Source organism: Panthera onca, chromosome B4, assembly GCF_046562875.1.
Source record: "Panthera onca isolate mPanOnc1 chromosome B4, mPanOnc1 haplotype 2, whole genome shotgun sequence".
Lineage (NCBI taxonomy): Eukaryota > Metazoa > Chordata > Mammalia > Carnivora > Felidae > Panthera > Panthera onca.
In genome coordinates, this window is record NC_138345.1 from 58,488,265 (window position 1) to 58,506,147 (window position 17,883).

The 17,883-nt window shown below is 35.2% G+C and overlaps 1 protein-coding gene across 15 annotated transcripts in view; it reads right to left on the reverse strand.

Annotated features, from left to right (window-relative positions):
• Positions 1-17,883, reverse strand: part of LMNTD1 (lamin tail domain containing 1) — a 461,495-nt gene that overhangs the window by 40,788 nt on the left and 402,824 nt on the right. For 12 of the 15 annotated variants that reach the window (XM_078450001.2, XM_060658109.3, XM_060658106.3 and 9 more), the window contains 3 exons: positions 15,589-15,707; positions 12,372-12,601; positions 9,520-9,718 (listed from right to left, as the gene is read on the reverse strand). In XM_078450001.2, the coding sequence (XP_078306127.2) occupies positions 9,520-9,718; positions 12,372-12,601; positions 15,589-15,707 (548 nt within the window). Of the gene's footprint in view, positions 1-9,519; positions 9,719-12,371; positions 12,602-15,588; positions 15,708-15,800; positions 15,999-17,536; positions 17,685-17,883 lie in introns of those variants that run through there. The other 3 variants (XM_078450000.2, XM_060658112.3, XM_060658113.3) reach the window with 3 other exon arrangements.

The window sequence follows — 17,883 nt, forward strand, 5'->3', positions numbered from 1 at the left end:
TACACATATTTTTGGAAGAAGAACTGTGCAGTAATAAAAGTATTATTCATGTAATTTTAAGTTCCTATATTGGTGATAATTTGTTATGGTAGCAATAGAAAACTAACATACACTTCTTATAAATTTTTAAATTGTGTGCTAGAAATGTTGCCAAAGTCTTCTGTTTTTCTAATGATAAACCACTACCAATCTTTTGTTTAAGTGTCTTTTTTTTTCTCTAAGATTTTCCTTATGTCTTCTGTTTTAGAAGTTTTTCTACAATGTAATCAGAGATTTGGGTTTTTATTTTTCTGCCTTTTATCTTTCTGGGAGTTGGCAGTGCTTCTTGCATCTGTGGCTTGATGTCTTTCATTAGGTTGGGAAACTTCTATGTTGGATTTTGACCAATACTGTTTTGTCTTAATCTGTGTTTCCTCCCCTTAAGGGACTTCAGTTACAAGTAGTTCAATTTTGTTTTAAATCTTTCTCTATTTATAATTGTGTGCTAGTGTCTGTTCTTCTAAAATCTTTGCAATTCAGCCTGGGTATTTTCTTCTGAGAATGCTTTAGTGCAATAATTCTCTCTTGTGTTGCATCAAATATATTGTTAAACCCAACTATTTCTGAAATAGTAATTTCTCTTATTGGAATTTTTACTTCTAGAATTTCTTTTTGATAATTTCATAAGAGAATAAACTAATAAAATATTTATTTTGTCATTTAATTCCTTGAATATTTAGTCATTGTTATTTTAAAATCCCTGTCAGATAACCATAATATCTTTACTACCTAGGCCTGTTTTTTTCTAAGTTTTTTTTAATGTTTATTTTTATTTTTGACAGAGGGAGAGAGACAGAGCATGAGGGGGGGCAGGGCAGAGAGAGAGGGAGACACAGAATCTGAAGCAGGCTCCAGGCTCTGAGCTGTCAGCACAGAGCCTGACATGGGGCTTGAACTCATAGACCATGAGATCATGACCTGAGCTAAAGTTGGACGCTCAACCACTGAGCCACCCAGGCGCCCCTACCTAGGCCTGTTTTTAATGTCCATTTTTAACCTTAGTTTTTGGTCAACTTTTGTCATTTTGTATGCCTTGTAAATTCTTACTATTGGGTGACCCTTTGAGGTTCCACCTGAAAGCCTGGGTTGTTTATCAATGGTCCTCCTTCTTGACAGGCCCTGAATCTCAATATTTATTCACCTAGTCTTATGAGACTGCCAATATATGATTAACTTCTCAGCTTCTTAGCTGCTGGTTTCAAATTAGCAATTGTTTTGAGGAGAAAATGGCTTAAAATGTCAGACTATCACTCTGAGTTTCCTCTCCTAGAAGAGGAATTGTGAGAACAGAGAATGTAAACATCCATGAAATCTCAATATGCACTACCAAACTGCTTTAAAAATAGCGGTCTAATTTCATACTTCCATTGCATTATATGAGAATGGCTGTTTTGCAGAGGTTTACTTTTGAGTAATTTACATACCTGTTTTTTCTTTTGCATTACCATTATGGTTCTTACTAAATTGTTGATATAACATTTTACTCTTCTTTGCCTAGAATTCCTCTATGTCATCCTCATCCTACTGTCACTGAATTCTCTGTGAGATACTTTAATTTCTTGACAAGATGCCTTTTTGTTTTTCTGACTTGTTTTTTTTGCATGGGAGATGAGCACTATTTTGAGTTTTGCTTTTAAACAGATAAGAACCTAGAATAGTCCCGTTATCCTTTTGTTATCATACACATAATGGAATATGCACAGTTGCTTTTCAAAAACCTTCCATTATTTACGTGAACTGTTTATTCATTGATCTTAAATTTTTATTTTATGCACATAAATAGAATAAATTAGCTTGTCTGAAGGAAAAAACAACTTCACCCCTGTCAGGGCTAATCACTTCATTTCCCTGCCTTTTGATATTTGGCCAAAAGCTATAGGAAAATACTTCACACAGTACATAGAAATTCACAGAGGCAGGGCTGTTAAACTGCTATCACACAGCCTTTACTAGTTATCTTTTTCTTTTTACAATAAGCCTTCCCACTTTTCTTTAGTAGAAAAGTGACTTCAGACCTCTGCTTATAAGTCATGATATGCTGAGAGTGTAAAATGTACCAATCATTCTTTCAGGAGTCTTGGCATGGGACTGATTAGTAAAGAGATTGAAGAGACATATGGCTATGTAACTTTTTAAAAAACAAACACTTTCCATTATTTAAGCCCTGATTTATCTAGTTCTTAGGTTCTTTTTGATAGCTTCATGCTACTTATCTACATTAAGGTTTCTACAACTCTAAAGTTTGCTAAAATTACCTTAGAGTGTCAGTTCTTCCAATAGACACCTACCTAACAATTCTCTGTACAGATTGGCACCTATGTTTATAGCTGTGGGAGGTCTGATGAAGGGGTACAGTATTTATGACCTCATAAGGTTTTTAAAAAATTTTTTAAATGTTTATTTATTTTAGAGAGAGAGCACAAGCAGGGGAGGGGCAGAGAGAGAGAGAGAGAGGGAGACACAGAACGGAAGCAGGCTCCAGACTCTGAGCTGTCAGCACATAGCCCAATGGTGGCTCAAACCCACAAACCATGAGATCATGACCTGAGCCGAAGTTGGCTGCTAAACCAACTGAGCCACCCAGGTGCCCCAAGACCTATAAGTTTTTAGAAGACAAACTTAGGAAGACTCAGGGAGTTTGATTCAGCTCATTGCTATTACAAGAGAAAAGCCCTCAGATTTGTAACATTATAAGCTATTTTGGACAAAAACTATTCATGTAGTTATCATTATCTTGGTGACGTCCATCTTGGCCCACAGCTTCCTACCATCCTGATTCTAGATTTACAGAATGAACAACTGCCTAGGGAAGTGTAGAGAATGAGAATGAGTGGGAAGGTAGCCTTCTTAATGTAGTTTGGTCACTCCTGAGGCATCTAGAACTGACCTGGAAGTTAATATATGGTCTTAGAGGTAGGAAGAAAGATCACGCATAGCTAGTGAAAATTCTAATAATTTCTTCATTTTGTTTCTTGTTTGTCTACTATTTCTTCCTCCTGCTGGAATATATTAAACATCCTTAGAGATAATGAGTGATAGCAGGAAATAAACAGCATATTTTACTGAAAACAATCAAATTGAGAAGAGGCTTCTGTTTCTAGCTGAGTTTCAGTAACAGAAACTGTATTTGACTTCTCACCTGAAACAACTAAGAATCTAGAAGAAATTATATGAACTGATGTTTTCCAAGATGTTGGACACTGTTCACTGAAGAATAGTGATCCACGAGAGACAGAAAATAATGAGGTGAGCTTTAAAACTTTTCTAGATTACTGTCTTCAGAGAGTTTCTAGGCTGTGTCATGGAGATGTGGAGCCAGGTACTGCCTGGTGGATTCTCTCACTTGAGAAGATGGAGCTGAGAGCCTGGAGAGACTAAGGTGGCAAGAGGTGACAAGCAGAGTACCGGAGAGGAGACTGGTGCATAAAGAGAAAATTCTGGAAAAATTTCAGAAGATTCTCTTTAAGTATTCAGCAGAGGTTTGATTAGCACATGCATTTGAGTAAAACCTCCAAGACTGGATAACAATACCACTTGAAAGCATTAGGGAAAATGGCACTCAGACCTCCTCCAGGATCAGGAAAAGTGTCTGTTCCCATAAGCCAGACTGAAAACCCTCACAGTTCATGGGGTATTGGGTGGAACACCAAGAAGAGTCTTGCCTCAATAGTGAAGATTAATTAATCATAGACTAGACATTGCTCTGCTGCCACCTAACAAATTTTAAAAGCAAGTCCCAAAAGGCTCAAAGTATTTCCAAGTAACTTAATTTCATTCCAGAACAAAGTTCAAGAATATTTATAGAAAGACAAAAATATTCCAGCATTCAAATAAAGTAAAACTGACAATTTCTGGAATCTAGTAAAAATTACCAGGCCTGTAAATAAATTGGAGAATACAATCCAAAATAAGGAGAAAAATCAACAAATCAAAACTTATGCAGAATAGGCAAATATGTCAGAAATACCAGAAAAGGAAAAGTTCTTGTAACTATATTCTGTATATACAAAAAACTAGAGGAAAAATTGAATGGTGATAGAGACATGGCTGAAGTAAAAATACACTAGATTGGATTAACAAGATTAACCACTGCAGATTAAAACATTAGTGAATTTGAAGACATAGCAATAGATGTTATTCAAAACAACACACACACACACACACACACACACACAAAGGCTAAAAAAGAACAGAGCATCAGTGAACAGTGGGATAACTTCACGTGGCCTAGTAGACATGTAATTGGAGTCCCTAGAGGAGAAGAGACAGAGGACAGAAAAATATTTTATGGAATAATTGCTTACAATTTTCTACACTTTTAACACTGTGAGTCTATAAATCTACAATCCAAAGAAAACTTAACAACATCCACGGATAGAATTACTGAAGAAAGTTACATCAAGGCACATCCTAATCAAATCTCCCAAAATCAGCAAGAGAAAAAAAGATTAATCACATACAAGGAAACCACCATAACACTATAAGTAGATATCTCAAAAGAAACTGTGTAGGCCAGGAGAAAGTGGGATCGTATATTCAAAGTACTGAAAGAAAAAAATTGCCAAACAGATATACTTTACACTTTGCAAAGCTATCCTTTAAAAGTGAAAGGGAGAGAGAGCCTTTCCAAGATAAACAAAAATGAAGGGAATTTGTCACCATTAAACCCTTATAATAAATGATTAAGGGAATTCTTTAATTTAATTTTTAATTGAAAAAATACACTGAACAGCAACATGAAAGTATAGGGAAGTATAAATCTCGATGGTAAAGATATACATGTATGTATTCATATTCCATATATATATATTCAAATACAAAATAATATGACACTAGTGGTGGTATACAAATTACTCATAACCAAATATAAAAGAATAAAAGTATTAAGAGTACCTATAACCATGAAAATTTGGTGAAGGATTCACATTATTAAAAAAGTCAACTCTGACTTCAAGAACACAAACTATGTGTGTGAGGTGAAAGTGTAGATATTTGTATTTAATTGAACTTACATAATTATCAAATTTTAAAAAAGACAGTTAAAACTATAAGAAGATTTATACAAGTATTTTGATAACCACAAAAAAATCCATGCCAGATATACAAAAGAGAAAAAAATTAAATAAAATCATTATAGAAAATTATCAAATAACAAGACAGTAAGAGAGGAAGACAAGAACAAAAGAGCTGCAAAAACAAAACAATTAAAATGGTAATAGTAAGGTTTTTTAAAATTTATTTATTTATTTATTTATTTATTTATTTATTCATTGAGAGAGAGAGAGAGAGAGAGAAAGAGAGAGCGAGAGCATGAGCTTGAGCAGGGGAGGGTGAGAGACAGGGGAGAGACAAGGGGAGGGAGAGATTCCCCAAAACAGGCTCTGCATTGTCAATGTGGCCAGTGTGGGGCTTGAATTCACAAACTGTGGGATCACGACCTAAGCCAAAATCAAGAATCAGATGCTCAACAGACTGAGCCACTTAAAAGCCCAGGAAATAGTAAGTTTTTATCTCTTGATAATAATTTTAAATGTAAAATGCAATTTCTATCAAGATCCCAATGACTTTTTCATAGAAGTTGAAAAACAATCTCAAAATTCATATAGAGCTACAAAAGACATCAAATAGACAAAACAATCTTGAGCAAGAAGAACAAAGCTAGAGATATCACATTTCCTGACCTCAAATTATATTATAAAATGAATGTAATTAAACAGTATGGTATTGGTATAGAAACAGACGTGTAGGCCAATGGAACAGAATAGAAAGCCCCCAAACAAACCAATACATAAAAATTAAGATCAATTGATCTTCTACAAGAGTGCCCAAACCACACAATGGAGAAAGGATTGTTTCTTCAATGAGTGATGGAAGACTGGATATCTACAGGTAAAAGAATGAAAATGGATGCTTATGTTATAGCATATACAAAAGTCAACTCAAAATGGAATAAAGACTTAAATATAAGATTTGAAACCATAAAACTCATAGAAAAAAAGAGGGAAAAATAGTCTTGATATTAGTCTTCTCAATATTACACCAAAAGCACAGGCAACAAAAACAAATGTTTACAAGTGTGATTACATCAAACTAAAATGCTTCTGCATAGTAAAGGAAATACTTGACAAAATGAAAAGACAACTCATAGAATGAGCAAAAATATTTGCAAACCATATATTTGATAAGGGTTAATAGCCAAAATATATAAGAAATTCATACATCTCAAGAGCAAAAAAGCCAATAATCTGATATTAAAATGGGCATAAGACCTCAATAGAAAGACAGGAGACTGAACATCATCAACTAAATTTGACCTGATCAATATTTATAAAATACTCTACTCAACAACATCAGAATATAAATTATTTGTAAGTGTGCCCAGAACATTTACCAGGATAACCAATATCCTGGCTATAAAACAAGTCTCAACACCTTTGAAAGGACTCACATCATAGAAAGTATGTTCTTTGACCATTATAGAATTTAATTAGAAATTGATAACAAAGACATATTTGGAAAATCACTAGAACTGGCAAATTTGTAAAATATTTGGGAACTCAACAATATACTTCTTATTCCACAAAGATCAAAGAAGAAATTAAATGAAACTTAGAAAGTATTTTGAAATAAATGAAAATATAACTTATCAAATTTGTGGGATGCCACAAAAGGGAAATTTACTAAATGCTTATATTAGAAAAGGTATCAAATTAATGATCTCAGATTCCACCTTGAGAAACTAGAAAAAGAAGGAAATGAAACCTAAAGAAAGCAGAAGACAGTAAATACATATCAGAAAAGAAATCAATGAAACAGAAAACAAAAAACACAGGAAACCAATGAAACCAAACACTGGTTCTTTTTTTTTTTTTTTAATTTTTTTTAATGTCTTATTTATTTTGGACAGAGAGAGAGAGAGAGAGAGAGAGAGAGAGAGCATGAGCGGGGGAGGGGCAGAGAGAGAGGGAGACACAGAATCTGAAACAGGCTCTAGGCTCTGAGCTGTCAGCACAGAGCCCGATGCGGGGCTCGAACTCACAGACCGCGAGATCATGACCTGAGCTGAAGTCAGATGCTCAACCGACTGAGCCACCCAGGCGCCCCAACACTGGTTCTTTAAGAAGTTTAATAAAGCTGATAACTCTCAGACAAGATTGATCAGGAAAAAGGAAGGAGACACACCTGACCAGTATCAGCAACAAGAAATGTTACATCACTACAGATTCTATAGATACTAATGTGATAATACGGAAATATCTTGAACAAGTTTATGAATATAAATCTGGCAACTTAGATGAAATGGACAAATTGCTTGAAAGACACAAACTATTCATATTCTCTCAAGAAGATACAGATAACTGGAATATCCTGATATCTATTTTAAAGAAATAGAATTTGTAGGTAAAAACCTTCCCACAGAGAAACTTCAGGCCCAGAATGCTTTGCTGATGAAGTCTATAAAATATTTAAGAAAAAATCAATCCTATAGGAACTCAGCTAGAAAATGAGAGTGGAATCATATCCTAACTCATTCTATGAGGCAAGTTTTACCCTGATGCCAAAGCAGACAAAGACATTCATTACAGAAGAAAACTACAGATCAATACTCTTCACAAACATAGATGTAAACATTTGAATCAAAATTTTAGCCAATCAAATTCAACAATATATTTAAAGGGTTAACATTATGATCAAATGAGATTTATTTTAAGAGCTCAGGGTTGCTTTAACATTGAGAAAGAAAAACTATATGATCATCTCAGTAGATGCATAAAAAGCATTTGACAAAATGCTACTCCAACATTCATTCATAATATTCATTGCCACAATTAAACGTTCTGAATCATGATCCTGTTACTCCTTTGTCTGAAATTTTCCCATTGCTTCCCATGCCCATTGTGAAGATCAAATTCCTCAGCCTGGTATTCAAGGCTCACTGTGATCACTCCCCAAATCTGGCCCCTACAGCCCTGTTACACTAATTGATACACTGCTCAGTGGAGCAATGCTGTAAAATGCCTTATATCTCCTAGATCCTAGCTTTTTCTGCCTCCTTCAGTTTGTTTATGCTGTTCCCTTGCTCTCAGTAAGATAGTGGTTCGCAACCTTGGCCATGTGCTAGAATTACTATGGAGTTTAAAAAAATACCATGCTCTATTCCAGCACTAGAACATCTGACTCAGAGTCTAGGGTAGGATCAGGACATTAAAAATTCTCAGGTGATTCAATTGTGTAGGTAGGGTTGAGAACTAGTGATCTAGGATGTTCTCAAAGACTCCAAATTCGCATACCCCAAATTTACTTATCTTTCTAAGATAATTCTAAATGATAACTCCTTCACAAAGTCTTCCCAGATCATCCTTGGCTAGGAGAAAGTTCTCCTCTAAATGCCTTGATACATTATTTGCCTCTCTCTCAATCCTTACACCTGCAGGTCTTTTCTGATCTACCTGAGTGAAAGTTCTTAAAACCATATTCACAAGTCTTTTTTGAAATTTTGCCCCAAACAAGTCATCATTTTTAACATGGTAGATAGATACTGAATGAACAATTTGATGAAGTGTTTTTGGATGGTTGAAAGAATATTTAGGTGTTCACTACAGTTGAATGGTAATAGTGGGTGATTTTAGGAAATGTGACCTAAGGGGAAATGTTTCCTTTATGTCTGATCATCAAACCTGGCTAACAACTTCTTTTAGCCTTCTAACACCCTCTGTCAACATGTGTTTATTACTAATAATTCACAATTCAATCTGTTGTTAAGGAACAAGAAAATCAGGGTTAAGTAAATGTATAGATGAGTCTACTCTTTTATTTTAGTTCTAATATCAACTTTCATCCTGATAATTCTTTTTGCCATAGATACCAACAACCATAAAAATGGATCAAGGAATAAGTCCACCTTTCTCCTTATATCTTGAACTCAAGAGACTAGTAGAAGAGAAAAAAGATACTAAATCCATCTGAATGATTTCCCAATAATAAAAAAAATATAATTGACTTTATTTGTAGGGATTATGTAGTGCTATTTTCTCTGGCATCTTTGAAAAATCAGCATCCTTGTTTGGTTCCCTAGAAAGTTACATTGATTTCTTATCATCGTTCAGAACGTGAAACAGTTGTATTTCAACAAACTGTTTAGGGTTTTAGATGAAATCATGGATGTAACAACAGATTAGAAACAAAACTTTCTGGGGCGCCTGGGTGGCTCAGTCAGTTAAGCGTCTGACTTCGGCTCAGGTCATGATCTCATGGTTCAGGAGTTCAAGCCCTGAACTGGGCTTTGTGCTGACAGCTAAGAGCCTGAAGCCTGCTTTGGAGTCTGTGTTTCCCTCTCTCTCTCTGCCCCTCCCCTGCTTGTACTCTTTCTGTCTCTCAAAAATAAATAAACATTAAGGAAAAAGAAATAAAATTCTCTACTGATATAAAGTAGCTTCTATCCCAAGAGAAGATATTAAATAGTTCAAATAGAATATGTACCTGGATCTAGATTGGCCCACTTCTTCAAGAATCATGGAAAAGTGCTTCCGGGTGTTCTCTGCCTGGAATGAGCATGCAGCAAATTTCTTTGAATCACCAAACAAAGATAGGAAATAATCTTCTCCTTCCCCAGTTACAGCTGTCTCAGGAGCAAGGACTGACAGAGGCTGTTTCTTTGTCATTATGAATCTGTTGACTCCTTTTAAAGAAATCAGTCAAAGAGGAAAGCAACAGAGAGAGAAATAAATAAAAAGACATTAAAGGAACCCAAAGTTGCTATCTTTATTCTTTGCTTCTACAAAATTATATTCTTTATACATTTTACGGTCACTGTCAACTCAATGAGGATAATTAAAAGCTTTAAGCCAAAGTCTATAAAATAACTAGTGATTATTTTTAGTAACACATAATTTCTAGAGATTATTTCAATAATCTTAAATTATCAATAATATCACTGGCATAATGACTTTTACTCAACTGATTATTAAATACTAGAAGCATTATAAGCTTTCATATGTACTAGAAGCATCATAAGCTTTCCAGGAGGTAAAACATTTGAGTTTCTCAAATTTGGATATGTTATATATAAACACAACTTTATTTTATTTCATATTAGCCATCCTCCCCAAATTATTACCCATAAATTAAAACCTCAAATGAATCCTTCCTACCAACAATTAGTAATTGTGCCAGGTAAAGACTTAAATTTCCTCTAATGAACTAAAATTCTTTATTAGAAAGATAAAGTAATGCTTAATCAGACTCTAGTATGCTCTTGGAAATTTGTTTTTTTTTAAATTATGATTTTGCATGGAAAGAACCATGCTGAGTAAACCTAATCATGTGTCTGCAGAGAGAGTAACACTTCAGAGAGGGACCATGATGGAGTGGATAGAACAAAATATCTTGGATTTACACAGACCTGCAATTGTATCCTGGCTCTGCCACTTAGTAAGCCAATGGATTTAAACTTTTTAATTCTCCATTTTCCTGAACACAAATTATACTACCTTGTGTAAGGCAATGTGAGGATTGAAGAAAATGTAGATAACTGTCTAGCACAGTGTCTAGTATTTAGCAAGTATTCAGTAAGTGATAGCAATTATTGTAGTTCAGGGACTTTGGTTAATGTGACACTGGGTCCAAAATCATCAAAGGATTAAGGCAATCTAGAGTTTGCTTTATATTCTTGTATCTTTAACAAAGCCAAAACAAGATGAAAGAAGGATAGGAGTAAACACGTAGTTCCTAAAAAGAATTCCTCAGAGTATTTTGTCTAGAAGCAATGTATGGAATTCAATTAGTTCATTTCCAGTCAAGTGAGTATTTACTTAATCATTAAATTTCTTTGGGGAAGGAGATTATACATTATCTTTGTATTCTAAAAAGAAAGAAGATGGATTACTTTTAGTGCCAGTTGTTATTTAATCTAGAAAGGAACCCAGGTATCTATCTATAGAAGTTGAATCTACGGTAACTGAAGGAGAAAACTACATCTCAGCTCAAGTCTCATCTTGCAAGGGGAAACCACTATGTTTTGTTTTTCCCCCTAATACTAAGATATTGCACATTTAATCCAAATATAGGACATATACCATGATGATACAGTGACAAAGAAGGAAAAATATTCCCTCCCTAGATGTAAAGTTGGTATTTTCACTTTTGAGTGTATGGATTTTGGTCACTGCTAAAGGTCAGTGTGATCTTAGGAGGTCTTTGTAAAAAATATATTTTAGGCATAAAAACAATGAAGCATAGGTAATAATGGCATTAGGTGAAATCCCCAAATGAAATAGGAAAATATCAGAAACAAAATGAAACACAGATAAACAGCAGCCAGGCTTAACTGTCCACAGAGTAATAGAGGAAAACAGAGGCATCAAGAGTCATGGGTGTGTTTGTGCTACCAGTTTGGAAACTTGTTGATTGGTAATTGAAATACAGACCCCAAATTTAACCTATTTAATGAGAAGGTGCTTGTAGATATATTCAGATTCACAACTAACTTTTATTTAGTACTTACTGTATGCTAGGTAATTTTCATAAATATTTTATTTAATTCTTAGGCCAGCCCTGTGAAGTTGACATTTTCATCCCTATTTTGCACTTGTGGGTAATGGAACTCAGGGATGTTAAATACCCTTACCTAAAATCTCCCAGTGCAAGAAGTAGAAATATAGTTTAGAGCTAGGTCCTCTGTTTCCAAGACCATGGTCTTTTCAGTAAACCTTGATAATTAATATACCCTCAAAGTTCCCTACACTTGGTTAAAAACAAACATCCTGTGGGTATTGCTAAAGTGCATTGTTTACAGTGTTGGCAACTGTCAAAACCTGACTTTTTCCTATTATAGAACTGTTTCTGTTTTCTTCTCCTCCAAATTCATTATTGTTCTTTTTCTCTCCACTGTTTTGTTACCATTTATTTTGCTTCTTTCTGTTATCTGTCTTTTCCTTACATAAGCCATAAGTCTTCTAATGGCACAAATACACAAGACATCGCTTAGTCTTTCTGATAGTGTTCAGAGGAAGGGGAGTTAATGCTACACATTAGAATTTTCATCTAGCAATTCTAGAGCACCTCAGCCATCAGCCCATGAACATTATGACAATTCAAGATATTTTAATCATGGGGGTGATACATCTGGCCACATATATTTATGTGACCTGAGTATGACTCCAGTGCTAAGATCAATGGTAAGGATAATCAATTACTCTGCATATGGCATTAAGAGATTTGTGTTATTGGAGACAAATCATAACACATCATTCTGACTTCTAGGCACATAAAAAACCTATTGAACTACATGCTTTAAAAAATAGTCTAAAATTTTTGATACATGTTTTACTTACCCAAGCTGTTTGCTGATTGGGAATGGCCCTCTATAGTAGTTTTAGGAGTGTTCTGCCCAGTTGTTGATACAGTTATTCCACTAAACTGAGGGCCAGACGTATAGTAATTGAGAGGTGTGTCATAGGTTAATGACTGTGACAAAGGCAGTGTGGCATCTGAATCTGTTTGAGGAAAAAAATGTACTGAAGATTGCTGTGTCACTGGGCGACCATCATGTGTGTCTTCTCTTCTGTGCACATAAAATAGTATAATAAACAAAGTAAGAAAGTCAAAACGAATAGATACAAACATAAGAATCATGAACTATAATTATTACTCAGAGTTCTGCTTTTTAAAAGAATTATACATCTGTACGCATAAGGACATCTTACAGTTGTAGTTTTAACGATCTAAGTAAGATGCTTTAAGCCTCAAGACATGCTTTTATTTACTTTTTTACCTAAAAAGTAAATTGTGACTGTAGATGATTTTGAAAACCTACAAAAGTAGAAAGAAGACAACAAAAGTCACCAAAATGCCACCAACCAAAAATTTTACAATTTAATTCCAGGCCTTTTAGTGTATTCTTTTTCACTCAAAATTGAGACTCTAGAAACCATTTATATCCCACTTTTATCACTTGTTACATAATATTTCCCTTTCAATTAGCTTAAAAAGCATGATTATAATTCCTGTTTAATGTATCATTGTTTACTAAACCGTTTTCTTTCAATTCCTGTTGCTTAACTAATTTTCTATTTCTATTTCTAATTATAAAAATTCTAGAGTTAATGTCTACTTTCAAATATAGTCTGAAAATTAATTTCTATAAATGCAGAGCACGTGTGTACGTGTGTGTGTGTGTGTGTGTGTGTGTGTGTGTGTGTATGTTGAGGGGAATATAGAAAAGAGAGAGAAGAAAGACTTAATTTGCCAGTATTATTTTTATAAGTAAATCTTACTTTGAACAAAGATTTTCCTTTCTTTCTTTTTTAAATGCGTAAAGCATTTATTAACTAGTGTGCATTTAAACAAAGCCTCTAAACTACAACACAATTATTTTACAAGTAAAACAATATTCCCATGGCACGACTCATGAAAAGGTTTGTGACAAACTTTGTATGAGTCACATTGAGATTTAGTTACCTCAAAGCAATCTGTGTGTGTGTGTGTGTGTGTGTGTGTGTGTGTGTATGCATGTGTGTGTGTGTTTAATACTTGAATTATCAACAAAGTCCTGGGGTCCAAAATCCTTTAGATTTCTGAAAAACTTGGTAAATGGTCAGCTTATGCACCCCTTTACTGGGGGCCACTTATCTACCTCTGTTAGTCAAGAGCTAAGTATTTGCCTTCATGGATTGTCACTATTTTGATCTCTTTATTTTCCAGAGTTCCTATGAAGATATTTTAGCAAGTCTTCTGTTTTTTTGTTTTTTGTTTTTTTTTGTTTTTTTCCAAATGTTTTCATAAGGGAACAAGGGCCTGAAGTTTCCTAATCCACCAAAGTGATATCAGTCTTAATCTCTTTGTTTACCAAGAGATATTCATAATTTTGTTCTGCAATTTGTAAGTTCCTTCATCAGAAATATTGTATCTGGAGAGTTCTGTACTCAAAGCCAGACTTCTCTAAATGTACCTCTCAGAAGGCACAGACATCCCAGTTAGTTTTTTTAAAATAATTAAATGGCATTGGCTTTGAAAATTGTACTACTAGCCCAATACATGTTAAGCTTGAGCATTTGCCATTTTGCTGACATCCTAAGCACTCATCTTTGTCATAAAAGCTCTAACCTATGAAAATATACTCTTGTGTATGATGTGGTGGGTAGTGGGAAGGAGACTATAGAGGTAAATTGTCAAATTACAAATATTTAGTCTCTGTCCAACCTGAGACAGGATCATATGATATGATTTCTGCCTGATACTAGCTAGAATAAGCAGGAAAGTACTTTTCTCTTTCAAAGTTCCTTACATCTATCTGGGTTTCATTACAAACTGCCTATATCTTTTCAGCATGTTCATTTTATAAGCTTCAAAGTTTTTTTCTTCCTCCAGTAAAACAATAGCATTTTGGAATAATTTAATTCCACAGAAGATTCCTAATAAGCTTTTGCAAATGTTGTGATTAAAGAAATCTGGCCTAGGGCTACAAAGTATTCTTATTTTTGTAGTTGAATAAGAAATTTCTAATAGGTGCACATACTTTTGTAAGAGCTCCAACATTTCAGGAAGAGACACATGTCTAGACACATTATTTAAACCCTGTACTCACTGACTTGTTAGACTCTTTTTGGAAGATAAGGGATTTGTCCTAGTGCTTAGTTAGCTTTGCCTCTATTGTATGGAATTTTCTAAGCTCTTTGTTGGTACTTTGTTACCTCTGGGATTGATTAGCACTAAACCAGAGGTAGTTATAAAAGTTCAATTCCCACATTTCAATGTTATTTTAAGGGGTACTACATTGGTAATACTGACACCAATCATTTCTCAGATGACCTCAGATGACCATTTAAAAAATGGACTTAAACTGAACAGTAAACACAGGACACCTAGGTGCGAAATAACATTAGCTTTAAATTGGGTATATTCAGGGAGTTCCTGTCTGGCTCAGTTTGTAGAGCACATGACTCTCAGTCTCAGGATCGTGAGTTAAAGCCCCATATTGGACATGGAGCCTATTTAAAAAAAATTTAGGTATTTAAGTTGGGTATATTCAATACTAGAGGCCATTAAAAAAAACCTGGAAAACCTATGCTAATCCTGTAATTGATAGAATGATTTAATTAGTAAAAACAGGGAGTTGTAGTTTTTTGCTTTTGTTTTTCTTTCTTTTTTTTTTTGGTGGTGGTGGGGTGAGTTGCAGTTTTTATTTCACATCCTCACAGGCATTTTCCAAACCAAAATTCTCTATCAATTCTTTGTCCCCAAGGTCAGTAAAGTAGTTCTAAAGAAATTATCTGCCAATTTCCTTAACACGCTAGATATAAGTTTTGGAGTCTCAACCATGACTCATATGATAGAGATCTGTACAGGTGAACTTTTGTATTACTCAAGGACTGTACTTTATAACACAGTGGTTGGGGAAATAGTTGTATGTTATAGTTAATTTTAGAAAATGTGTGGAATCAATTCTAGTTACAACTACTTCATAAGATATTTTGAAACAAGAGGTCAAGTACGCCCTCATTATCCTCTAAAACTCAGATCCTTCTCTCCTCTCACTTATGCCATTCTTACTGTGCTTGATTCTCCATTTTATCTTCCTGCTCATGGACTTCACTCTGCAGGGCCACTGAAGTTTTCTGACTGGCTTGCATGTCTTTCATCTTGGCTAGAAGAAAAGTCTCTTTTCTTTCCTGGGGAAAAAAAATCATGATATTAGGAATAAATATAGCTGAATTTGAAGGTAGACTTTATTTTCAAGTGACCTCATCAGTTAATCTAACTACCTCAAAGCATATGCCAGATTAAATAATTTCTTTCCCAAACTGGTGCCAGAGCCAGGCTTCTAATGTAAATATGTAAATATTGACATAGCCAATACTGGTATTAGCTAATGATATTATGCAAATCAAGGTGAAGGTGCGTAACATTCACTTGAAGCAGCTCAAGAGGCAGGGCGGCAACCCAGCAAGGCTACCTTTATGACTATAACTTTCATATCTGGCCAACACTGCCTGTTAGAACACTGTGAGGTAATGTCTCCATAGTTACAAAGTTCCAGTCTCTGAGCAATTACTATATTGATGCTGCACCTGCTTTTCAATTTGCAGACAGTAAATAAGGTAACTTGCTTTTAGGAGAGCCATATCTCTCACCAGATAAATTTTGATACCAAAATATTCAATATCCTATTTTGGATATCTGAGGGTCAAGGCCTATATATAAATACTGGGAGCATTAGTTACTGTTTTTAATTGTTTTTTTTTTAATTTATTTTGTTTTGGCAAATGTCTTTGAACACACACAAATGGCCAAGCAGCAGGAACAGAAAACTTGTATACTTTTCAGGCAGAAAGAAACCTATTGGTAGAAATAGTGAAATCAAAGCAAGGAGGACCTAAATTCTTCTCCTAGTTATGCCAGCAGTATGGTTTAGAAAAAATCACTTAGTTCAGATTCCAACCTTGAATAAAAGATTCACACTTAATGCTTTATGATAATTATGACATAAGAATAAAATTAACACATAGGAAGGTACATGACTGTACACAGTAATAAGGCAGATTAACAATGATGATTACTGGGTGAGTAAGTTCATTTAATAAATATTTAAATAAGCATCCACTCTGTACCAGGAACCAGATAGGCACTAACAATTCCTTCTTCAAGGAATAAAGATAAACATCTTCCAATTTAGATTAGAAAATAGCTTCCATCAGGGAATGATGAATAATAGTTAAATACAAAGGCCAACGAACAAAGTAACTGCTTTAATAAGTCAAAAGAAAAAGATTTCTTGGGGAACCTATGAAATACTGGCATGGAGGATCCTAAACTTACCTCTTCACACAGATACCCCTAGATAACAGCCACATCAGTGTAACTAACTCAGAAAATGACATGAAGACTGGCAGAATAGACTCTCCACAGTTAATTTTGGAAAGGAGGCCACATAAAAAAATGGTAGAAAGGGTGGAACCCCAGTTGCGAGCCAAACTAACCTGTGAGACTAACCACAAATACCAGAGGGACACCACAAGCACAGAAAAGGAGGAGAACAGATTCCACACCAGGCACCCCAGACATATGGGGCCTGAACTGGGAAGATGAGTCCCCATAACATTTGGCTTTGAAAATCAGAAATTCTTAACTTTGAGTTTTCACAATCACTGGGTTTTAACACTGGGAACTTTAAAAATCAGTGGGCTCAGCTCCAGGAGAGCCAGAAGGTGACAGGAAACAGTTCCCACCCTTAACAAAACAGCACACAACTTTGACAAGATACAGCATAGAAGCAGCAGTTTGAAAAGCACCTGGGGTACACCAGGAAGATTTATTTACTAATGTCAGAATGTGTGCTAGAGGAACAGGAATCTTTAAGAAATTTCTCCAAGAACAAAAGAGCTGGTGGGCACCATTATCTCCATCTATCCCCAGCATGGATAGCCAGACATCTGTGGGAGCCAGCATGAACACTTGGTACCTAGCTTAGGTTTCATCCTCCAAGAAGATGAGCACTTACCTTGATAACACTTGTGTGCCCTGCCCCCACATTCTTCTGTAGACTGCCCCATCCATCCTGCCTTAATCCTTCCAAAGTCATGTCTGATGCAGTGCCTTCTACAAGCAGCCCTGACAGTGGCCAGCACGACTCCAAAATGACTCTTGCTCTGGTGAGAGGGAAAGATAATCACACAGGTCAGTTCCACTGCAGCCTTAGCGGTGGGCTGGGGGAAAACATCTGATCTAACTGCTGGCCCTGCCCACTGACAAAAACTTCACAGGGGACAGCACAAAGAGAAAGCCCTGTAGTTGGGGGGGCCACTGCAAACAGACAGACTGAGGGCAGACATCTGGTCTGATAGGTTT